Genomic DNA, 26,428 nt, shown 5'->3' with positions numbered 1-26,428 from the left:
ACATCGTTGATTTTTTTCTTGAGTTTTGTATTTACTCGTTGGATTAACGGATCAAACGACGAAAAAAGTTACATGAATCTTTTTCGTACGTCTGTATGTTGCTTTTCCTTATTTTCCCCTTTTGGCGTTCGACATTGGGGAGGGTGCGTCACACACCACCTCGCGATGCGCACGCGTACCCGGCACCCCGCTCCCCCGTTACTACTACGGCCATTCAGTTCCCAATGGTGTCGTAAAAGTGTACAATTAACCTGAGATCAATTGGGCCCCTCTCCCCCGTCGCAGGTTTGCGTAAACACGAGGTCAGAGTTCGCAGACGGTAGAAAAAATGTAAAATGCTACAATACTGTTATTTTTTGATACCTCAACAAAGATGAACAAGAATATGGAAGTCTGGGCATTTACGGGGCTTATGACAGTCATAGGCTGATTTAAATTATCATTTCACACACGTGTAACATTCACCAATTCTACCCATGATTGATAACCACACTAATCAAATTCTTAGAATTTTTATATATGTACCGTAGAACGGGGCTACTTGAACTTGAGCCCAGTACAAAAAAAAATCTGTATTTGGTCTACAATAATGAACGTATCGACATGATTCATTGTTTCCCTGACAGGTGACACTTATTGTCACGATACTTCGATCGATACCACGATCTATTTTTTTTGTACTGGGCTCAACACATTAAAGTTCAAGTAGCCCCGTTCTACGGTATATGGTTTAATTTCGAAACATAGTGCTTGAATCACTAGAATTTCACTAGAGACATCTATTGGTGAGGTGAAAGAAATACTGTTGTTACGAAATTTTGTTTCACCGCTCATTTTCGATTAGACGCGATTCCTTTTGTGGGATTATTGCTAAAATCAACTGACGAGCGTGGGTGTTCCTTTAAGTGTTCGAGCGATGCTGTCAATCTTTATAATACATTATTGAGAATATTAAAAAATAACCTTTCATATTTGAGCTTATTATTTTGAAACTGACGTTTGTCTCATTTGTAGTGGAAATTGATGAATTGACTTCGACATCGCCGCGCGTACATTTGCATTTTTATTTTTCCAATTATTGGCGCCTTCGATTTCGAAATAACAAACTTTTAATGTATATATATAAAAAGGCAAAGATATGATGATTCACCCCACTTTAAAAAAAATAAAGTAACTTACCGTCACAATAAGTGCCCAAACTTAGTTTATATTTTGAACTAGACTTTTTTTTTAAAGTAGACTCGTGTACTTTTCGTTCAAAAATTATGCATTCACTCTTTTGAATTTTTTTTTCACTTCAATTTTGACTACGTGAAATTTCAAAATAGATTGCTGATTTATCTCCGGGCCCGATGAATAACGTCGGGTCTGTAGAATCGCTATTTACAAAAGAGCTTTTGGAGTTTTCTATTCATTTTTTTTTACATACAATATAGTAAATTGATACGTATGTAGCTAGGTATTTGACATTTGGCACAATGACAATTCGTTGATTAATATTCAAGAGAACTTATTTTAGTCGTATTTGGGTTATGAGTTTTTTACGTGTCGGGAATTCGGCTGATCTAAATTTAAGTTCATTACAAACACCTTCAAAATATTGCAGTATTTTTCAAATCATTAACAAGTGATTGCTAACGATGCTCAAATCTGTAGTTTTTTTTAAATATTTAAAAAAAATATATTAGTTGTCTTAGAAGGCTATTATGTACAAGGATTTATAGTATATTTACTTTATATGTTTTAAACGATAGCGGATGTGTAAAGTTCATAATAAATAATAATAAAATGAATAAGGTTGATTCCTAAAAACAATGTAATAGATACAATGGATTCCATATATATTAATCAAGATTTGTATAGCTCATTTATTTGTCTTATTCGTCATATTTTCTAAATAAGACACCACTAAATTTGTAGTATTGAAAGTTAATTTAAAGCGGAATTTTATTCGTTTAATATGTCGTCATAAACAACGAGTATTATAATTTGACGATAAGGAAAGAGAATGAAAAATATTTTTATTATTTCGATACAAAATATTATTTAAAAACACTTTTATTAATTGCAAAATAAAAGTTGGTTACACCTTACTTCTGTGTTTGCTTTACAATACGACTCCTCTGTATCTTGTGATTCATTTTCCCTTTTTCTGTATATCAACTTATAATCTACCGTGACTCAGCCTATAATGGACATTCGGATCAAATAATGTCATACGAAATTATCGAATACTTGAATCATCGCGAATTATAGATCGATAATTGAACGCTCTTTTTTCCAGTGATATATTTTATCACACCGAGATACGGTTTAATCAATCTAAATTTGAATGGTTATTTAATATACTACGAAAGTAATATATATTGATTAAATGAACAATAGATTGGTATCGAAGGATCCTGGCTCTTTGATTATTGCACGTTTCGGCGCCGATGCAGAAAAGGCAGAATCAAGTGAATACGATTGTGTCAGAAAATGGAGGAAATTGCGACACGATCAGGAAGTACTTATTTCAAACAGATTGCAAATATAGGCGCAAGTGGATTATCTTTAGGTTTTGATTGATTATTTATATGATAACATAAACGAAAAAGTTTTTATCGAAATATCACAGAATCTTACATGCATGTACATACTTGGGTCTCTGCTGTAAAAACTAACAATATTCAATGATACTCGTAGATGTCCATTTAAAAGTTACAATTTTCAACCACTGAGGTTTGTATTGGAAAGTGTATATTTTTGTAACATCAAATATTTGCATCTTTTAAAATTTCAGTAATTTAGTTGTCAATCATAAGTAGAATGTTGAATGTTACACAGCGTATAAAGTAATCACTTAATCCAATCGATGACAGGTAGTTGGTCTTTTAAATACCCAAACTTCCATATTCCCATCAAAACAATTTCGTCGTCTATTTTGAGATATTAAAAAAAATCTTAAAAATAAACATGAAAAACGGGGTAAAAAGTAAAAAAAAGAGTTAAAGGTACACATTTAACACATCTATAAAAAATATATCTGTACATACAAGAAATATATACATGAAATGAAATACATTAAATAAATTCTGAGAACAGACCTGAGCAATAGCTCATTATATTGATGAGACACACATAGGTGTATTTTTGTTCCTGCTGATATCATTTCCCATTCAGTCGACAATAGAGTCGGGATATCATAAGAGCAAAAATACATTTTGGCACTGATTTTTAAAACAGAGGTCGTTACTTGCATTTTAAGTGGATCTAGACTAAACTAAGAATGTACAATCGTGAACCAATGTTCTGTCTATCTGAAGAGTTGCGAGACTTTATTTATGAAAAGCTTAGTGCTAAAACAGTACGGATTTTTACCAACATGTTTGTACCGTATTATTTTACATACTTATATACTTATGTAGAATTTTATTGATCGGATCGAATTGAAATATACGAATTGGGCGGAAAAGATATGTGATGCCATGTTTTAATTGATAATCGGCTAAGTCGCGAATTCAGTTCTATTATTAATTTTCAATATACCTAGATACACTTAGAGAAAATAGCGATTTCTGAAGGGGTACTAAGTACTGATTTAATTTATTGAATGTTTTTCGCAGATACTTTGTGGCACATTTTATAAACCTTATAAAATAAAACAAATTTGTTTTAACCATTTTTTATTGGTACACTTTTTCCAACCGGTTTCAACAGGAACCTTGTCATCATCGGGGTTTATGTACTAATTCTAAAACATTGAAATACTCATACATAATTACTGATTTAATTGTTTCTGGTAGCCATATTGAGAAGTTACTGCGAAGATGGCTTCGATTTTTAAGCATGTGTGGTATAGAGAGATGAATTTACCATAAAAAAAACATGATTTAAAATCAGCGAGAATACGGGGTGTAAGGATAAGATTAATTTTTGTTTTTATGGATTTTTCGTTAAATAGTAATACTCTTGACAGATTCACAGAATACACCCAAAAGTGAGTCAAAAATGGTGAGTCAATAAGCTGTGGATGTTTAGGGCAGATGCGTGAGGTCCTTTACCTTTATTGCCAGCCATAAAAAAACTTAACTTTTGGGTAATTTAGCAGTACATATTCTGTTTTAAATAAATTACTTATCGCATTTTAAAACGTGTATCTTATTTTCGTACGGATTGTCGATAAATATTTTATATGTATCATCCTTCATTTGAAATGATGACTATGAGATGATGTCATTTGAAGGAACTTAATTGGAGAACTTTTTACATTTCAGTTTATTCCCAGACCTAATTGGGACCAATTTAAACATTGTAACTGCGAAAACGTTTGGAGAGAGAGCCCTTTATAAAATTAAAACTTAGATTTTGGACGAATACTATTGTAGATATGTTTATATATATATATATATATATATATATATATATATATATATATATATATATATATATATATATATATATATATATATGTATTTGTTAAATATTGTAAATTGTCTTTAGCTAAAATTAAAATAAATATTTTACTAATGACTTTGATTCTATTTTAGTTTTTATGTTGAGAAATAGATGTACAAACTTCATGTGATATTTTACAATGTGATAGTTATGGTGCAACTCAAAAATTATATTTTAAATACGAATTTATGTTTTCTAATTGTTTACTTATTTTTTTCATCAATCTCTTGAAATATATCATAGGTCAAAGATCAAAAATATATTTAACATTTATGTTTATTTAAAATATTACTTTTTTTTACCAGTTTTACTGTTATTAATGTTTATGCTACATTAAATTGATAATGCAAAAAAATGTATTTAAAAATATTTACCTTAGAAACAATGGATGTAATCTGTTAAACTTTGACTGAAATTATACGTGACATAATATTTTTAACCTCAGTATCTATCGGCTATCAAAATTATTAACGTTATTTTTTTGGTTAAAATAAAACTTTATTTTATTTAAATTGTGAATTGCAAATGAACACACTTGTTTTTTACCACTCGAGAATTATATTTATTTTTAACGATTAGTTTCGGAAGCTACAGATGCCTCCATCTACGGGTTTGAATATAAACTAAAGCATTAATAATAATAAATTATCTCTACTGTTTATTTAATGTCATTTAAAAGTGTATTATTTCATAATAATATTGGTTTTAAGGCCTTTCTTTTGTTAGTTCAAAGGTCCTGCTTATACCTTTCTTAAGGACTTGGCATAGTTGCCGGCTTTTCAAAATCAAAGCTTAAAGTCCAACAGAGAAATTTGCAAAGTTCTTGTAGTCCGGAATTCAAAAATAAACTTTTCGTTAATCTCTCTTTAAAACAGTATGTCCATCCTAATCAGCTACAAATATTCAAATTTAAAATTGATTTTAAAGCTTTTAGTGAATTTAGCATATTACAAGTACATATGTATATCTATTTTAAATATTTGGGTAAATATACAAATATTGAAGGCTTGCGATGCAATTATCACTTAACATTCTTGCTGAATCGTCTTCAGGTGAATAATGATAATGTTACTAATTTAATTATCCTTCTAATATCGTCACCTGTACGTGGAACTATTCCGTGTATTAAAAGGCATAAGAGTCAATTATGTTTTTCATGTATTACGTTCTATATGCTACTGATTTTATTATGCAGAATTTTCCTGAATTAAATAGCTTTTGAAGGATCTAAATATTCATAAGAAAATATTTCAAGAGTTTAATTGTCTGCATATGCAGTTAGGATAGTTCTGCATTCAGTTGATATTCTTATCTCTCGAAATATAGTTTTTTTAGGTACGTACTGACATGCTCATATTCTCATCAAAATATGAAATACCAATGTTTATTTTAAATCTATTAAATTTGAAATTCTGTATTCCGAAAATGTTTTTATTGCTTTGGCGTTTAAAAAATATTTGTAGTAGTTTCCAAGCAGATATACACTAATCGGTTCTTGGAATAAATCCAAATTACGAAAACTTAAACCACTAAACGTTAAATATTATAGTAAACGAGACGCTGAACCACAGCTTTATGTCTTTACAAGTTGTATTTACTTTATGTTTGTATTTTTTGATAATTTCAGTAATCTCAGGGGTTATTGATTCACCTAGTTTGACTTTTTTGTCATTAAACACTAGAAACTACAATTTAATTAAATAGGAAAATATTCACATATTTTGACATCTCAACATAGGATGCTGAAGATTAAAAAAAATCTATTATCAGCTTATATTACATTAAATACTATTTTTTACTCTTAATTTGCATCATATATATATTTACATCTTCTTACAGTAAAAAATAAAATAAAAAATCTTTCAGTCTGTTTTCGTTCTTCATACATTCAGGCATCTCACCATACATTTTAAACCCTTTTACCTTATACAATTTTGCGACTCTGTTTAAAAAAAAAGAATATGGAAGTCTGGGTATTTACAGGGTTAATGGCCTATCATGGGCTGGTTAAGTGATCATTTTACGCACGTGCAACATTCACCATTATACCCATGATTGACAACCACACTCAAATTTTCGGAACTCCTGGATATATGATCAATCTCATGACACAATGACCATTTGCGTTGGAATGAGAAAACTTTTATTTAGCAGAGAGATCCTTTTATTTGTATGCAAGATCCGAACCCTGGATTCTTTAGGAAAAAATGATTTTCAATTTGTGTACAAGTATGTATTTGGACACACTTAAAATGTTGCGAAGGAAAATATTCATTTATGGACTTAATATCGGAGGTATTGAAAAATTACACGACCAGTTTATTTGGTTAGCTGAGAATTCGTGAATCGTGATTGTTAATAGAACTCGATGAAAATACGCATAATTAATTCGTCGATCATTGTTTTTTTATTACGCGTAAAAAAATGCATGATGTTATGGTGCGATGCACCTGTGCATACATGCACAATACACATACAACACACACACAACAAAAGTAGGATCGACCAACTCTATTTATTAATCAACACGGTAAATATAAAATAATTATGTGGGTACGTTAGCGTTTATCGACTTATTATGCATTGTATCTTCGTACTGTAATGTTTTATTTACATTGACTCATCATTTAAGTTGAGCGTTATATTTTTTATTTTATTTATATTTATTTTTATTATTATTATTTATTTAATTTAGAAATAATAAAGAGTAGGAACTAATTGTGATTTTTCATTTTATAAATAGTGCAATTTTTTATTATGATTTGTAAAAAATGCGTTAAGAATCTCGACCCTGAAAAGGTTTCTCAGGTCGTATTAAGGCTCAATATACGATAAATCCGAACTTAATTTTCTTTAAACCCAGGTTACATTCGACGTAATCGATTTTTTATTTGTTAAAAACGGCGTTTTTGTATTAAAATAATTTTAAAAAATCATATCAATATAATATATATAACAAAATATATCGATATTTTTTTTCTTCGGTACTTGGTTTGGCGTGGTAAGGATGACTATTAAGAACACTTGTAATTAACTTCTGAGAATGGTGAGGTGTTCTATCTTCTCTGGGTTTCTCAGAGAAATTACTGCTTAACATATATTTTTTAAATGTATTGAATGGTTTGAATGGTTTGAATAAGGCGTCGTCTTAATACAACGGGATTACGCGACCATCGCAAGTTATCGCGAATTTTACTCGTACGAATTCGCGATTAAACATACAGATCTCATATAAGTGTCCTAATTGACATTCGCGCGACCAATTAGGACACTTATTCGAGATCTGTATGTTTAATCGTGGATACGTACGAGTAAAATTCGCGAGAACGCGCGATGTTCGCTTACTCGCGTTGTATTAGGACGACGCCTTAGGCTGAGACCACTACAGATAGTGTGATATTGATATTTACGTAGGGAAACTAGTACATACTCCTTGCTAGAAAATCTTTTTTCATCGGTACAATTCTTAAGGAATAAAACTCTATGCGGATTAATGATGAGGGAGGATGTATGGACAAAGGCCGACACTTCGTCTCCACCCTTCAGGATCACTATGCCTATTAAACAAAGAAAATTCAATAATTTCAAGATGTCTGGGCATTTACGGGACTGACGACCGTAATAGGCTGGTATAAGTGATCACTTTACACACGTGTAACATTCACCAATTCTACCCATTATTGACAACCACACTACTCAAATTCAATAATTTCAAGAATCACTTAAACCAGCCTATGACGGTCGTCAGCCCCGTAAATGCCTAGACTTCCATATTCTTCTTCATCTTTGATGAGATGTCAAAAAAAAAACTCCTGTAATTGGAGATAATCCAGATCTTGTGAACAAGTATTTAGACACACTCAAAATGTTGTAAAAGTATAAACATATAAGAAATTACAAAATCAGAAACAAGTCATCGCTACGTTCATAAGAATTGAGTTTGATGTGGGTATTATTCCTTGGCAGCGTCCAACATGTCCCTGATGCGTGCCGCGGTGGCCAGCGTGCACGCCGCGCTGCGCGCCGGGCTGGACAACGAGCGCGCGTGCAGGCTGCCGGCGCCCGCTGCGGCGCCGCGCGCCGTCGCCGCCGCCAGCCGCAACGGCCGCCGCTGCATGGAGGATCGCCACGTCACCATAGACGACTTCGACAGAATTTTTGGCGTGCAGGTAAAATATATATCTCTATATATTTTTAGTAATTATTTTTTTTAATCCTCCGAAAAGATGGAAAGACAGCTGGGAGTCAACATCCCAAGAGCGACATTCAAGAGATCCCTAGGATCTACAAAAAGAAGAATAAGAAGATTTTTTATTTAATTTTTATTCAGTTAATAACACTGTTAAACCTCTCGGGTAGTAAAATATTTTTGAATTTTTTTTATTAAGGCCCAGTATTTGTTGAGTCTCATACTGAATTTTCTCTAAATATCTAACACCGTTTTTGCATTGAAAAAATAAGTTTTTCTTCGAAATAATTATATGGTTTTGAAAGGTAAGGAGTTAAAAAAATATTTAAAAATGTAAATTTTGTATTTTCTATGTATATTATAAAAAACAATAAAATATCAGAGATACATTCTTTAAAAAAAATCGGACTTTATGAGATGTGTGACCTCTCCGGTGGTTAGCCGGTGATTGAATTCTGTGTTTGCGAATATCTCCTTAACGGCCGTAGTAATTTGTACAAAATATATTACATAGTTTAAATATATAGTATAACTTATATAGTTAGGATATGTTATTTGTATGATTAAACATAGTTGGGGCAATAATATAAAGTTAAAACAGTGAATCTTTACAAAATTATAAGACAAATTAAATTTCTAGGTTTTACATACATATTATAAGTATGGTGTACCTACACATAGTCACATTTCGTAAGTTGTATACTTTATCGTAAAATAATAATAAAATAAAATTTAAAAAAATAAAATTTTAATAATCAAATCTAAATAAAATAATTATACTTAGCATTTTCGATTCATTAGTTATTGTTGTAATGTCAGTAAAACCTGAATATTTCCTATGTACTACTGAATAAATAAATTGAGTTATTAATTTTAAAGCTAAATTTTTAGATTGAATGTCCACATTTAAAACATATGCCACACACATAATCCATAAATATTGTCGATTTGAAATTATCACTTTGCCATGGGGCCACACGCTATCAGACCTGGTATTTTATGGCACTAAGTTGGAAAGTACGCATAAAAAAGTTAAAAATAAAAAAGTGGCATTTTCCAAGTAAAAGTTTGCTAAAAAATTGATAGATATTACCATAAAGTTACTGCCTGATCAATTATTGAAAGTGATTAATTCACCAGTAGTTAGTTTTGTCTTTTTTTCCCCGTTCTGTAATAGGTATAATAAATTTATATTTTCTTATTTATTATTACTTTCAATCATAATATTTCATTATATAACTTGATTATGCTGATTGTGTTGAAATACGAGTCACATTCTTTAAAACATTAAGTAATAAAAAAGTGGTAAATGAATTTTACATTTTTATAATAGGATAGGGGTAAGATACATTATTTTTTCTGTAAACATACAAGGTAGACGTAAAGAGTGTACTAAAGGTATGGCCACACAGGGACAGATTTTTTTGTGTTGTTTTCATTTCTTATTTTAAAATTAACTTTGTCTAATTTTCAATCTAAGTATACGTAAATTAGCTTCAAATCTACTGGTTTGTTTTTAAAATTTGGAGTTGATTGGAATTTTTTGAGTTCTGATAAATTTGACAATTTGAAAGCATGTTGTATTCACATATTCTCCCCTCCCATTGATGGAAAATTTTAAGATCCCGAACATTAGACAACACAAAGTAGGTGAAAATTTTGCATGCTTTGAATGTTTCTGATTTTTTTCAAAATAAAGTACAAATTCTCCCCTTCCTCCTAAAAATAGAGTCCTGAAAACCTTTAAAAAAAAAGCATGGAATCTCCTTGCGTTGAGATATTTTATTTTGAGGGAAAGGGCTCAAAAAAGTTTAAGAACCTTTTTCCTCCCATTTGCCAGGGAAGCCACTGGAATGATACCCTATTTTCGATATTGAAAATGTAAATGAAAAAAAATATGTGCACAAAATTTTCATTTACATTATTTTTTTTAGGATGAGCATCTGACAAGTTTTTATGCTGTTTACGATGGACATTGTGGTCCCTTGGCGGCCTCATATTCAGCAGCCCATCTCCACCTCAACTTTGTGAACAGCGTGCATTACAAGACCAACCCGCAAGCCGCAATGAGAGAAGCTTTCATGAAGACGGACAGCAATTTCGGAACTAAGGAGTCTAGCGGGGTAATATTTTATTCCATTCCTACAGAAAAATTGCTTTACTTATCAGTGACTACAATTTGGTCTAATTGATGGCATATTTATAATTGGCATTTTTCTCCAGGGTACCACAGCGGCGGTGTGTTATTTGAAAGATAACAATTTGTTGGTTGGATGGGCTGGAGACAGTCAGGCACTTCTTGTTGGTGATGGATCTCTTATCCAACTTGTGAATACTCACAAACCTTCCAGAGAGGTATGTATTATTTATTATATTCGTAGAAATGGAGATTTTTACTTGTTGAATTTTTCAAGGTTCCCGCTTTAATTTAGCACAGTTTCAAACCTACCACTTGCAGTTTTTAGTATTATTATGTGGTTTAGTCTAGACTCAAACCGCATTTAAGTAGATAACGACTGTACTTTGAAATTACTCTTTAAATATAGATGGCAGTCATATTCTTAAAACTTATTTTTAGTAATAGTGTTTTAAATAAAAACGATAATTTATTTTATATCAATGTATTTTTTTACGAAATGTGTTTGTTTTAAGAGTGAAAAGATTTCTAGTACAATTGAGTTACTTGAAATGTTAATTATCAATGTCTAATTATTTTTTATTTCAAATTAATTCTGACTTGTACGCTTTAAAAAGGACAACTACAGTTTGTGTAGAAATACAATATATAGTAGTATGAATAAATTATTTTAGTTTACATGTTACTATGTTTATTTTAAAAGATTTTTTAAAAAAAAATTCTTTTTCCTGTCAAAGATTTAACTGACAGTTGATTTGTTTTATCTAATTTAGGATGAACACAACCGAATTCTGGGCCTCGGTGGTCAAGTGATGTTTGATGGAATTTGGAGAGTCAATGGAGTGTTAGCTGTTTCCCGAGCTATTGGTAAGTGCCCCTTTTTTCTTCATCTACATTTACTTTATCTTCTCCATCCATGTATAATACTAAATTAAAAACACAATTTTTCATTTAGTATTGATAAATATTCATCGAATGAGACAATGAAAAAAAATATATATGAGGCAAATTTACTTGGAAATGAAACCAGAGAAAGACTGAGGAATACTTGACATGATCCAGTATTTTGAATACTTGAAAGTGGTTCTCAGGTCATGAGTGGGAATTATCGACGGACATGGTATGAAGAGATGCATGAATTAGAAGAGGCGAAGAATGTTTCCAATTACAGAAAGGTGTGGCGTTGTATTCTCTCCCCCACCCTTGCCGAAAAGCGGGGTGATGGTGAGCTGACCTGACCTAATAATTTCTTCACCTATGTTTATAAATCAATAAAAAAATTGAAACAACAGATTTTTGGGGCTAAACCTATCATTTGTATACAAACATATGAATACACTCAAAATATTATAAGTCACATTATTTTATTATTTTAAAAAAAAAAAAAAAATTTCACAAACATATTCTCATTTATTGAATGTTTTTCGCAGGCAAATTTTATAAACTTTATGAAATAAAACAACTTAATAACTATGAGTATTTCAATGTTTTAGAATTTAGTACATAAACCCTGATGATGACAAGGTTGTTATCGAAACTGTTTGGATAAAGTGTACCAATTAAAAGTGGTTGAAACAAAATTGTTTTAATTTATAAACATATTCTCAATTTAAAATATTTACTTCTGATGTTGTTTTTGAGACAGTTGATAAAAAAATTCTCCATTTTTTGGTTTGGCGTAGAATGGATGACCATTAAGAATAATTAACTGAGAATGGTGAGGTTTATATCTATCTTTTATCTATCTTATCTGGATTCCTCAGAAATTGCTCAAAGTAAATTTTAAAAACATGTATTAAATGTTTTGAATACCATTAGGCTGAGACCACTCCAGGTAGTGTGATATTGATATTTACGTAGGGAAATTAAGGCCAATTTACAATGGGTAATTTAATTTCCTTTAAGGGCGTGTATTCAATGTGGACCAACTGAAATATGGAATATCCCATTACTGTTTCCATTACCCTACGTTTCTGTACAAATATTTGTCAAATTTTATGTAAACTTACCTTAATGATGTTTGAATTCCAAAACATTTTTTCTTGTTTATAATTTTTATTTCTCATAAGAAATTATCGCATTTCAAAGGCGGTTCTATAAAAAAATATTTATTTTTCTTATCATTATAACTCAATACAATAAATAATTGCAAAGATTTTTATTTATTAATATACTTATTTCGATCCTCGAACTTATTCAAAATATTTTTTTTTCAAACTGTATCCGGCTACGCGTTACTGTGGCTAAATATGGTTAAGTAGAAAAGAAAGAAAATGAAATTTACGCATTTCTAATGCAGCTCCCTTGAGGTAGTTTTTTTTTACGAATATGGCGCTATATAAATAATCCAAAATTATTATATTATTATTATTATTGTGAAGCAATGAAAATATTGAAAATTTATGACACAACAATGCAATAAATAAAAAACATTGAAAACGCTGTGTGACAGCAGCTGTCAAGAAATGATTTGCTGTCATATTAATTTTTGACATCTCATCAAAGATGAAGTAGAATATGGAAGTCTGGGCATTTACGGGGCTGACGACCGTCATAGGCTGGTTTAGTGATCACTTTACACATGTGTAACATTCACCAATTCTACCCATTTATTATATGAAAATAACTCCTGAAATTGGAGATAATCCTGATTTTGTGAACAAGTATTTGGACACACTCAAAATGTTGTAAAGTTGCTGTTATGTTTAACAGACGGCATTACCATTTTGGTCAAAAGATCTGTTTAAAAAACATGTTTTAACCTGTGAATAACTTTAGAATATTTATGATTTTAACCCACAAACTATTACGTTTTTACTTATATAGATTAAAAAAAAAAGAGAAATATTTTTGTTTTTTATTATTTACACAAATATTTCAATTTCATACTATTTCTGTGAGCCTAAGCGGCTCATTATTAGAAATAGGTATCAAATTGGTTCGAACCGAGAAACTCTGACTTAAGAGTCCGCGACACTAACCACGGGACCACAACCCGATACAATATACAGATTTTTTTGTGTAAAAAAAAAAACACGTTTTTCTTTTGTTAATTTAATCATAATGTAAATTTAATCATAATGTTTGTCCGCCTCCATAGTGTAGTGCGCTAGGCTACCATGCTGGAGGTCCCGGGCTCGATTCCCTAGAGGGTCAAAATAAATATTGGTGATTTTTCAGTGTGATATTTATTTAATATGACCCTGGACTGGTACCTGAAGCGGAAGGCAGATCACCTTTCCTTCGTGTATTTAACGATCAAGATAACATTGCTTCTATACGATGCAGTGCCCTATGCACCATTGGGGTGCGGAGAAGGGTTAGAAGAAGAAATTTAATCAAGTTCCATGTTAAAAGCGTTATTAATAATAATTTAACTGTTGTATAGTATTATTCAAATTACAGTCTACATAAATATAATTAAAAAAATAAAATGTTATTAATCTTATGTTTCCATAATAAATAACTCTTAAAAAAAAAATCTTTTTATATTTTTTTGTTACTGTTAATGTAGGTTAATCGCTTTTTACCGAATCGCCACAATATTATAACAAATACGTGCCAATTTTGTTTTCAGTTATTAAACTTGAAATGCACATTATATAAATTGGTTATTCTTACGATTCAATAAACGATTGCAATCGAAACGGTATATTACTTTCCGTCCGATTTGGCATTCAAGCTAATGAAATTGGATAGTTGCGATTCGTCATAGCATAACTGTATTATGTCTGTCTGTGTGTGACCCTGTGGGAAATTGCAAGACTTATTATCTGTCTGGTCTAGTGTACGAGTATGAATCACCGTGCAATGTGCGTTGATTGTGCAACCAGAAATCTTTTTCACTACATCTCAACATAGATGAAGAAAAATATGGAACATTTTGACATCTCAACATGGATGAAAAAGAATATGGAGGTCTGGGTATTTGCAGGGCTTACGACCTGTCATGGGCTGACATAAGACCGAGGAAAACTTGTCACGATCAGGTATGTCAAATAGGTCAGGAGTCGAAATAATCGGCGGGTATCTATGATGAAATGCACGAATGTGGAAGAGGCGAAGAATGTTTGCAAATACAGAGTGGTATGGTGTTATATTATATCTGCCTATCCCTGCGGGGAAGTGGCGTGATGGTTAGTTAGTTAGTCAAAATATGAATGTCTGGGTGTTTACACCTGTCATCAGCTGGTTAAGTGATCATTTTATACACGTAATATTCACTATTTCAACCATGATTGACAACCAACCACACTGCTCAAATTTTGGATGTCATACATATATGATTCGTCTCATGACGTGCCGTGATTGAGTTCACAACAGCCATCTATGAATAAATTTAGAAAGATATTATTTAGCAGAGGGTTGAGATGGATCATATATTTCAAAATTTGAGCAATGTGATGACAAACTTTATAATAGATTTATATTATCCACTGACACTTCGTGATGGAATTGCATTTTTAATATATTATTAGATTAAAACCAATATTTTTAGCTTTTCCACTTTATTTTTATTTGACCAGCGACCGGGTTTCGTCGTTACCGACATCATCAGACTGGTGGGAGGTTATACAAATTGTTATGTTATATATAAAACAAGGCAGGAGTTGATAACCATGATTTGATATAATTTTATTGAGAAATTAATTGAGATTTTGAGATTTTAACATCATACAATACTTAAATTTACTGAAATTAAATTAATTTCTCAATAAAATTATATCAAATCATGGTTATAAACTCCTGCCTTGTTTTTATATAACATAACAATTTGTATAGCCTCCCACCAGTCTGATGATGTCGGTAACGACGAAACCCGGTCGCTGGTCAAATAAAAATAAAGTGGAAAAACTAAAAATATTGGTTTTAATCTAATAATATATTAAACAAACTTTATTATTTCAACCATCGATGTCGACGACGAAGTAACATTAGATCTACTCAATTGAAAAACAAATACAACATCCGAAATTTTGAGTACTACAGTTGTCAATCATAGGTAGAATGGTGAATTTTACACTTTAAGTGATCATTTAAACCAGACTGTGTCAAGTCGTAATCCTGTAAATACCCAGAGATCTCATTTGATATCATTTAAAGTCACTTCCGGTACGTGGAATATTGTGGATGAGTATCATCGTTTAACAAACACACTAGACAAACATATCGAAATCTTCTAGTACACATATAATACACAATTTACCCACAACGAAGGTTTGATAGTCGCAAGAATTAAAAATAAATATGGGAGTCGAACTCTTCAATATATCGTTCCGAACATTTTTTTTTTAATTCTTGGGACTGAAGGTTAGGGGTCAAAATAAAATATGGAACACAAGCAAAATAAAGGAATGGGTAAATGATCAAGAGTTAATTCTATGAAAAATTAAAAAAATATATATTAAAAAAATCTCTGTTTTTGTGTGTATATTAGGTTAAAATAGATAAAAAAAAAACAATTAAAAACGTATGTAAAAAGAACTCCACCGACAAGACACACAAGGTGGCTTGGTGGGTCTCTGCAAAAAAAATCAATGTTTGAAAATTGTTCTTTTAAATAAATGTATACAATTTATTTAAATAAAAAAAATAAATCCATTTCTTCCACAATATTTTAAGTGTGTCCAAATCTTGAAATACATATTATGGAAAGATGTGCGTCAGATGCAAAGTCCAATAGTCGGTAATGATTACTAAACTATTCAATAATTCATTTTTGGTATGCAATTTCGAATTTGTTCTTCGTGATTTATTGCAATTTCAATGTATTTTGAGCCAAGATTACATATCCGGGTTTATACACTCATAAACCATGAAAGTACATACTATTTGTTTTGAAGGCATATAACTTTTTTTTATTTAAACAATGTGGACATAGTAAAATTTGCAAGCATATGTTTTAAAGCATTTTTTTTATCAATAGATCATAATTTAAATGTAATGAAGTAATTGCTACTGAAATTATTCAATATTTCATAGTTTAAATTTTATATGTGACGAATGTGCTGCAAAACGTTGGTACATGTTCGAATGGTGGTATAAGGAAGGAATGTAAGGCTAAGATAAGCATTATCGATAAAATTAAGAAAGGTATGTTGGGATGATTTGGGCATGTGGATCGAATGAGTGAAGAAAGAAAAGTAAAACAAATTTACAAGGTGATTGTGATTGGTAATATAAACCGAGGAAAACCGAGTAAAACTCGGCATGATTAAGTATTTCAAATACTTGGTCGTGGTGACCTCAGGAATCTGAATAATCGGCGGGTATGTATGAGGAGATGCACGAATGTGGAAGAGGCGAAGATTATTTACAAATACAGATTGGCGTTGCTTTCTATTCTCTCTGCCTACCCCTACGGCAAGCGGCGTGATGGTTAGTAAGTTAGTTATGTATCGTACAGTAGGTACGTTGATTACAAGGACAAAACTTAAAAAATAACATCTTAACAATTATAGTTCAGGTAAAGAAAACTGGAAAGCACGCTCGGCTACCGTTCTGGAGGTCCCGGGTTCGATTCCCAGGGGGGGTCAAATATATATATAAGTGATTTTTTCACTGTAATATTTATTCAATATTACCCTGGACTGGTACCTGAAGCGGAGGGCTAATCACCTTTCCTTCATGTGTAAACGATCAAGATAACACTTCGTTTATATGAAGCAGTGCCCTATGCACCATTGGGGTGCGAATAAGGTTTTTATTATTATTATTAAAGAAAATTACCTACAAAAGATTTCAGAGTTTTGAGCTTACCTATGTAAAAATATAATATTTCTTTTATATCGCTGCAAAACGCTTTCAACGTTTTGGTAGATTTATACAGTATTCATATAGTGAAAGCAGCTTTCAAGTACCGGTATACCAATTACCTTTTCTACCCTTACAAATTTTACCCCGAGTACGTTTCCATTTTTATAAACCACGTAGGATATTTTCATTTCTTTCTGACTTACAGCACTCTTCAAATCTCTTATGTAGCATTCATTTTCGTAAGAGAAATTTGCGATTATTTCGCTAGCCACGACAAACCTTAAAATGTTATTATTTTGTATTACGTAATATTTTATTCTGAGGAAGATAAATTTTACTAAGGTTTTGCCCACTGTTAAAATCAAACAACAAAAATACATACTTTATATTGAATTTACATGTTTTTTTTTTATCTTGTAACGATTATTAAAAGACGATTATTATTTTCTTCTACCGATTGCATTATAATGATTAATTGGTGAAACCTCGATTAACGGACAATATAACACTTCATTTTATTTATTGTTTCGGCATTAACTTTGTGGTAAGACATGTTATAATGATTAAAGAAAACACTTGTTTTTTACCACTTCAGTTTTATTAAAGATTACAGGTTTCAGAAGTTAAACTTCCATCATTCAGGTCTGTATAATAACTTATAAGTAAGTTATTATACAGACCTGAATGATGGAAGTTTAACTTCTGAAACATGTAGTCTTTAATAAAACTCAAGTGGTAAAAAACAAGTGTTTTCTTCAATCATTGTACTATAACACTTCGTTGATACGATACAGTGCCCTATGCGTCATTGGGTGCTGATATGGGTTAGAAAAAGAAGATGCATTGTATTTACAACCGCATCTTGGTATGCCAGTTGGTATGGTACCTGTTTAGAACTTTGTGAAGTAAATAGCTCAAACTTTTTGATGTGTAAGAATTCTTTCGAATAAGTTTTCATGTATTAGGGTACGCCTGAAATATCATTTAAATTGTAATGCTTTATACTATGCGCTGTGCTATTGATCTGAAGATAATAACATTGGATTGAATTTTATTTAAAAAAAAAACGTTCCCGACAACTTCACATTCAACAGGCCTTTTAAATTTCAACCGTAGTCAAAGAATAGCGCGCCGAAGTAAATGTTTCACGTTCGCATAGGTTTTATAGTTGTTCAGAAAACAGAATAATTTATATCCCACTATTACGATACTGAATTTTAAATCGGCGCCCGCTTTCTGTACTCCACTGGGAGGATGCGTGGGTATTTCTTGGTAGAATTACATTCTCTACATGTGGTATTTTGTGCATCTAATACAGTTTCTTCCCGGATATCAGCGAAGACGCACCATTTTTGCGCAACTCTATTCACGAATACCGATCTCTATTCATATAAATATACATACGTAAATGAGAATTCTGACAAGACCGACAATTTCTATATATTCACATATATTCTTTGTATGAATGTTCGATGGTTTGGACGATTTACGATATAAATGTCAGGCGTCATGCCATTTTGTTGAACCTGATTCGGAATGGATTGGGCACATGGATAAATCATTATTATTCTCACTCGAATCAGGGCGATTGATTTATCACAAGACTATATTTTTCTTAAAGTATATTCGTTGATTCGTTCAGTGTAAAATCAGTAATGACTTGCATATACAATGCTTTAAGTCTCCCGATGGTCGTATATAAGCCTAATGCGACGTTGTTTATTTTAAAAGCACCCAAGGCGAGAACGCGATACGAACCGATACCCACTGTAATAATAATAATATTTGGCCAATTTATGCAGCCATTTATACAAAATATCGTCTCAGGGACGCCTTAAATACTTCTTATTTAGTATTTCTTATGTTATGTACTGTAAACGAAAATTAATTATAATCTAAATGCTGATCTAAATTATAATTTATAAATTTCACTCCATGAAAAATAAATGAAAGGAATATTGTTCGAAGAAAAAAGGCTTTGAATTTATAATTTAATTCTAATTTTAATTTAATTGAGAAGAGGGGAGATTAGAAAAGATGATTCTTCAGTCGTGATCTAAACTGGTTGGGATTCTGGATTATACTCAACTCTAGATTATCTAAATGAGAAGGCAAACGATTCCAGGCAGCAAGGCGTACAACTGCAAAGGATCGGTCCCTAAACTTAGTGTTAGCTTGACGTCAGAGTTTAGAGAGTTTCCTCTACTTGACTGAGAAGCTGTGTGGATGGATATACAGATAGAGGAAATAAGATACGAATAAATTTGATGGAGTAAAAAGCAACGATAACATATCCCAGCGACATATTTTTGCTTATAGGCTGTTGTCGATAAGATTTATGATAAAAAAATCTCTCCCTTCTTTTTGTCGGACGAATGATTCATCGTTCAATTGATCGGGTCTTAGTGAATTATAAATCGGATATAGATCTACTGACGCAGATCTTCTGAATGACCGGATCTTACCACTTTAATGGACATCCTTACCGATATAATACGTTCGGTGTGCAGTAGGTACCCTCAGGAGACTCGCCCGCTTGTTGTCCTTGAACTTTTGTACATCGCGTCTCTACCGAATCCCGAAGGATGCTCCGAGTATGAAATATTCGCATGTGGCGTTGCTTGTTGCTGTGTGTATTTTTATCTCGCTTAAGGACGACGATCCCTGCCGGTTTTGGGAATCCTGAAGTATGAAGGGACAAAGTGTGCGCACGTAGAACAATCTGTTTGCAATATCGGGTTTCAATTACTTTTCACTGAGATGAAAGCTGCATTTTGCTGCTTCTTAATTTCGGATATTACTCAAATACTTTTTTTCCGCGTAAAATTAAGTATGTAATCACCACTGCATTTATTTCTGGATGGATTAACGAGTATATTACAGTTGAAGATACTGTATGTCAAATCTTCTTTTTTTAGAAGTTTATTTAGGGAAGGTTTTAATTATGTGCTCACAAAGTCTCATATCTGTAACTTACACAACATATACCAGTATATTTAAAAAAAATCATATATGTTTTTAACAACAAAAATAAATCGACCAGTACGAAGTTAGTTTTTTCTTCCATGTAGTTCAATATAGACAAAATTAATCTTAACAAAATTTACGGCTTTCTGAATGCTTAGTTTACATTTATGATGGAATTAACGGTAAAACAAAAAAAATCCTGTTAATTTTTTTGCTTATGCTGATAGAACAGGCAGTCAGAAAAACGATGAAGTAATGCATCAAAATATTAGTTTATTTATTTTTATTTGTACATATTATATTATCTTCCATAGAAAATGGCGACAAAAACGCTCTCTTCGTGCTTGAAATAAACAATTTTGTTTTCATACCCATATTTTATGCTACTTAGACCCTGTTTTTTTAATAAAATTATAATTATAACTATTTTGATGCTGGTTAGCGCTCGTTAAGAAAATTTTCGGCGCGTTTCTTTGTATAATAGGTACTCGAAATAAATGTCGCATGTTAAAGCGACTTATGCAAAATATGGGCGTGAATATGTTATCAAAATTTATTTCCCCATTTTTCTTTTTTACATTTTGTTTGCTTGTGACCTTCTTTTGCCCTTTTCTAATTAATTTCGCGTGTGTTATCGTCGAATGTTCATAATATAATATTTTTATTAATGTAATGCTCGACCATGACTCACGGAAAACTATTATACTATGCGAATATTTAGGTTAGGTAAATCATGAAGTTGCTTAAAGATAAACAAAATGACGAGTATAAAAGTTAACGCGAAAAGGTATTTTTTTTTTGTTTTTAGCACATTACTATAGCTATTTGGGAATGTACACTACTTAATTAGCTTCGTTATTTTGCCCTACATATTTTAAGTTTTTTCATCACGAGCGCTATTGCTATTCGACAAAAATGACACTCTTTTTATTAGTACTCTCTTTATAAATAAACTCTTTTTATTAGTACTTTAATTATTTAGGATCATAGCTACGTAGTATTTTCATACACATTTATTTTGAGACAAATTTACGAGGCGAATGTAGTTGGAAACAGGAGCAGAAAAAGACCGAGGAAAATTTAGCATTATCAAGTATTTCAGATACTTGAAAGTGGTTAGGCCAAAAGTCGGAATAATCGGCGGGTATGTATGAAAAGATACATAAATATGGAGAAGGCGAATAATGTTTGCAAAGACAGATTACCCCTGCGTAGAAGTGGCATAATGGTTAGTTAGGCAGTTTTATTTATTTTACCATAGTTGAAAGTTGTCCCACCGCATTCCCAGATCTGATACAGAATCATCTAGACTTTCTGACCCTCTCTTGCAAAGCAAATTTTAATTTACCATAAGTCGATTTTTTCGTTGGGTTTCTTTGTCTCAGTTTTTTCGGATCGATTTTATAGCCGAATCAAACATCCCTATTTAGAAGTCCTCCGCCAATGTGAATGATGATTCATTCACCATCGACCGTATATTGGCCGAATGTAATTTACTTCGTATTGTTTCGGAGGTGAGGCGTGCTGCGGTTTTGTCGCGAGGAGGTCTGTGCCTAGAATCTAGTTAGTAGCTAGGTCCACCCGTACCGAGTGTAGGCGGTCCGACATGCTCGCGTTGCAGTACCTGCCGTGGTCTGCACTCGCATTTAGGCAGCAGGTATACCGCAGGTTCTACTGGCAGCCTGTTGCCGACAGGTGCCGTTCTCGTCTGATGATGAATACACCCAGCGATGCGTTCAATCATTACTTTCCAATTGATAACAGGAACGTTGATTGTTGATTTACACACCTTTTATCGAACTATATTCTGGTTCTTGTTTCTGTATTTGGCATCTGGATATATCATTTTAATTGACACGTTTACTTCCCTGTATCTCAATGTGGATTGATACAAACCAATATAATTGTATCGATCTAACATCTCACTATTATGTAGTAAATATTCGTAAATTGATACAATTTTCAGACAAGGTTCGAGTAATTTATACACAATAAATAAAAGAAAGGATAACGACTTAGTGTACCTAGGTTAGGTTTCAATTTTACAATTTGTGACCGATGAAGACGATACTTTGAAGGTTATACGAATGTTGAAAGTTGCGCCCACTAAATGTTTTATTTCGTCCATATAAAAATATCTTTATTGCATCTGGAACTTCCTTAACCAGTCATCGATAATATCCGATTGTGCATAGATTAAAATAATTTATTGAGTTGTCCCTCTAACGTGCTTTCCGCTTCGAAATGGTCCTTTATCCTCTACCTAGCGTGCAATTTTTTTTATCTGTAAGATGAACCGATTGAATGAGCAGATAGTGTGTATTTAATAGTGATAGCTGTGTATTGTAATATCTTTGTGTGGGTTGTTCTTCGGTGGATGGGCGCCACACGTTCTTGCGACCATTCATCTGCCATCAGCTACGTTTCCTGCCTTGGGTTACTGCATAATTTATGTTCATTTGTCGATCCACTTTCTAGGAGCCGCGTGAACGGTTGGTTCATTTAGTATTGATGAATTGAGATACAGCTTTCAGCGGACTTACGCGGTATTGCGAGAGAGCATCGTAAAGGCTTCAGCGTGGTACAAAAACAAACATCGGTACATCTTCTTCAGCATAGAAAATTCATGTACCACACGTGAAATCTCAGGATATATTGTGGAGTAGATTTGATTAAATTTTAAAAATTTATTCAATAAAAATACGTAATGATATACAATTCATATTTAAGATAGGTACTGCTGAATCCCATTAGTGCGCAATTCGTTAGCAGGTTTTTTTTATGATGTTTAAAACTTTTTTTTGTAAACCTTATAACCAACAAACTAAACATCAATTCAAAAAGTACAATTAACAAAAACATTGTCAAGAAAATATGTCCAAAGCAGACGAAACTCGAATCACAATTGATAGAAATCATTAGTTGAAAATATATATGCATGGAGATATTAAATAATATGTTTAAGATGGTTTGGACATGCGGAGCGACCGGGCAACGAAAGAATGACATAGAAAGTGTATGTGATGAGTGTAAATCAAGAAATAGGGCGATGAAGACCAAGAAAAACTTGGCACGGCCAAATCAATCAGAACCGAAAATCTGGTTGCTTTAAAAGGCTACGTAACCGGAGGAAATGAATGACTGGATGTATGGAAGTGTATAGAGAAAATTTAGAGTGTATGGCAAGATAGACGCGTACGGCGTTCCATCCTCTCTGCCTAGCCGCGCAGTGAACAACGTGGCTGTAGAAATACCTAGATACATGTCTTCTTGTTTATCCTTATCCGCACCCGATGGTGCATAGGACACTGCATCGTATTGACGCACTATTATCTTGATCATTACTTACATAAAGGCGAGGTGATCACTCCCACGCTTACGGACCAGTCCAGGGTTAAATAAATATTTGAGTTATAAAATCACTACTATTTATTTTCACTCCCCCTGGGAATCGAACCCGGGACCGGGTAAGGTAAGTAAACACGCCATCTATTATACCACGAATGCGGTCAAATAGAGATATATATGTAATCTAGATAAATATCTTATGATTAATTGATTCGGTAGTCACTTTGTGGTAATACCATAACTTTCCATTTTAAATTTATGTTTTACTTAGTAAATACAACTATTTCTTAAAATGTATTATGACACGTATTATGAAAATGATGCGGAATGCATCGAAATGGAAGAAATAGTAGTATTTACCTCGTAAAACTTTAATTGAAAATGGTTAAACAAGTGTACACACAGCACGGTTTTACTATTATTAAAATCAATCGAACACAAAATAGTGAATGATTTCCGTCGGTCCGTATTTAGCATATGGATAAAATATGATATTCCTTATGGGGTTTATTATGGATAAAATGTACCAATTATTTGATTTTATTTCTATGGCTTTTACGTGTACATATCGCTCACTCAGGTTTTTTGATATATGACCTTTCAACAACGTCATATATCAAAAAACTTGATTTTTCAGGAGATCGTTTTTAAAGTTTAAAAATATAATTCAATGTATTAAAAATAAATATCAAGCCACTTATTGAACTTTTTATTGTGCAACAGATCTTTTTTAGGTAAAACCTGAATGTTTTTTTCTCCATTTGAAAAATATTTAATATATTTAAAAAAAATAATTAAACCAAAACCTTTTGTTCAAAATGCAAAAACAACACTTTCTGTCCTGTAGCGGGTAAAAATATTAAGTTAAAAATAAGCCGCTTTTGCTGAGTTTTAGTACATTTTCTGGGCATTCTGAAAACATGCACAACTGAAAATTGACGATTTTTGATATATGACGTTGTTGAAAGGAGTGAGCGATATGTACACCCTGCAGTGGCAGTCACAGCACCAATCAAGTTTCGATTGTCTCATAAACAATCGGTAATTTACCGCCCTCAGCCCCGGCGACTGCCGACGCGCAAATTGCATCGACGTGCATTGTAATCGATTCGTATTGATACTGTCGCCGCGGTCGCCATTTTTAGTCGGAAACGCCGACGCTCGGGGCGGGCATGTCTGTCGTCGATGAGATATATAGTCGTGTTTTAATAACTTACGAACTAGCCCTGACCAAATGGAATTATGTTTTACATTTTAATTTAGACAATGGCAGCATCTTCTATTGAGCGTAAGAGCAACACATGCTAACAAATTGCGCATGGCGAATAGCGTTCTTCTTGACAGCTTCTGCATTTTCAATGTTTTTTTAACTGCATCGTTGCTTCAAAGTCTGTAATATAATTTCATAGTCTGTATTACGCCTCCGTAATATAATAATGGTTTACACGCTCGGCTACCGTCCTGGACGTCCCGGGCTCGATTCCCAGGGGGTCAAATAAATATAAGTGATTTTATCACTCTGTTTATTAATATATTACCCTGGACTGGTACCTGAAGCGGAGGGCTGATCACATTTCTTTCATGTGTTAACGATCAAGTTAACACTGCGTTTATATGATGCCCTATGCACCATCGGGTGCGGTTAAGGGTTTGAAATGAATGTTTTATCATAGATTTTTAATATTTTCATTGCTTCTCAAGCATTGTGAAATTATACACATTAGAAATATGCGCTTTCTTTCCTTTTGACCAGACCGAGCCACATCAACGAATGGCCGGGAAAAATTAGTAATAAATAAATGTTAAAGTTTTGTTATATGTATAGTGTTAACGTTGTCTTCACTTTTTTGTTGGATAAAAGCGAACTTTTCTTTTTGCTCTCGCACCCGAACTGTATTTCGTGTCATTTCCTTGTATGTGCATCTTTAATATTATCGTGGCGTCTTCGGAAAGTATTATGAGATGGTATCGCCAGAAAGATGAATCGCTCTGTTATATAACAAAACACATTTTGTATCCGGTATTTCGTGGGAACTCTCATTATCCCATGAACTCGTGTTCCAGTCATATGTTCCGAGTCATCAGTAACACTTTGTAAAAAGAAGAAAGTACGTTTTGATTTAGTTCTTACCGTCCGCATTGTGACTAAAAACCTTTCACTGAGTACCCCTTTCGGAAAATTGAATCGTGTGAATTTTGCCTAAGGGCAAATATTTAACTCAAATACTTTTAATTCACGGCCGATACTATTACCGACTTATGGTAGTAAGAATTAAAATAATATGCAATATTTTTAAAATGGCAATACACCAGTAAAACAGTACTTTTTTATCATTCTTTTTTTTTATTAACATAAATTGTATACATTTATTTAAATAATAATTTTACAAATATTTAAAAAAAATGCAAGCCACCTTGTGTGTCTTGTCGGTGGAGTTCTCCTTGAATACATTTTTTATTGTTTTTAACCATTTTAACCTAATATACACACAAAATAGAGAGAAAAATTAAGAATTTAAACATTTTACAATTTTCATAAAATTAACTCTTGATCATTCCTTTATTTATTGTGACCTTTTCAAATAATTAAATAA

The 26,428-nt window shown here is 32.3% G+C and overlaps 1 protein-coding gene across 2 annotated transcripts in view; it reads left to right on the top strand.

Moving 5' to 3' along the window:
• The window catches only part of LOC148305458 (uncharacterized), a 165,549-nt gene that overhangs the window by 24,486 nt on the left and 114,635 nt on the right, over positions 1-26,428 (top strand). For both annotated transcript variants that reach the window (XM_088266661.1, XM_088266660.1), the window contains exons 4-7: positions 8,404-8,606; positions 10,561-10,749; positions 10,850-10,981; positions 11,537-11,630. In XM_088266661.1, the coding sequence (XP_088122787.1) occupies positions 8,404-8,606; positions 10,561-10,749; positions 10,850-10,981; positions 11,537-11,630 (618 nt within the window). The remainder of the gene's footprint in view (positions 1-8,403; positions 8,607-10,560; positions 10,750-10,849; positions 10,982-11,536; positions 11,631-26,428) is intronic.

The sequence above is a fragment of the Brachycentrus maculatus genome, unplaced genomic scaffold (assembly GCF_059751285.1).
Source record: "Brachycentrus maculatus isolate JH-2025_06_01 unplaced genomic scaffold, ASM5975128v1 h1tg000274l, whole genome shotgun sequence".
Taxonomy (NCBI): domain Eukaryota; kingdom Metazoa; phylum Arthropoda; class Insecta; order Trichoptera; family Brachycentridae; genus Brachycentrus; species Brachycentrus maculatus.
Note: the sequence above shows the minus strand (reverse complement) of the source record. Positions and strands in the feature narration are given on the sequence as shown.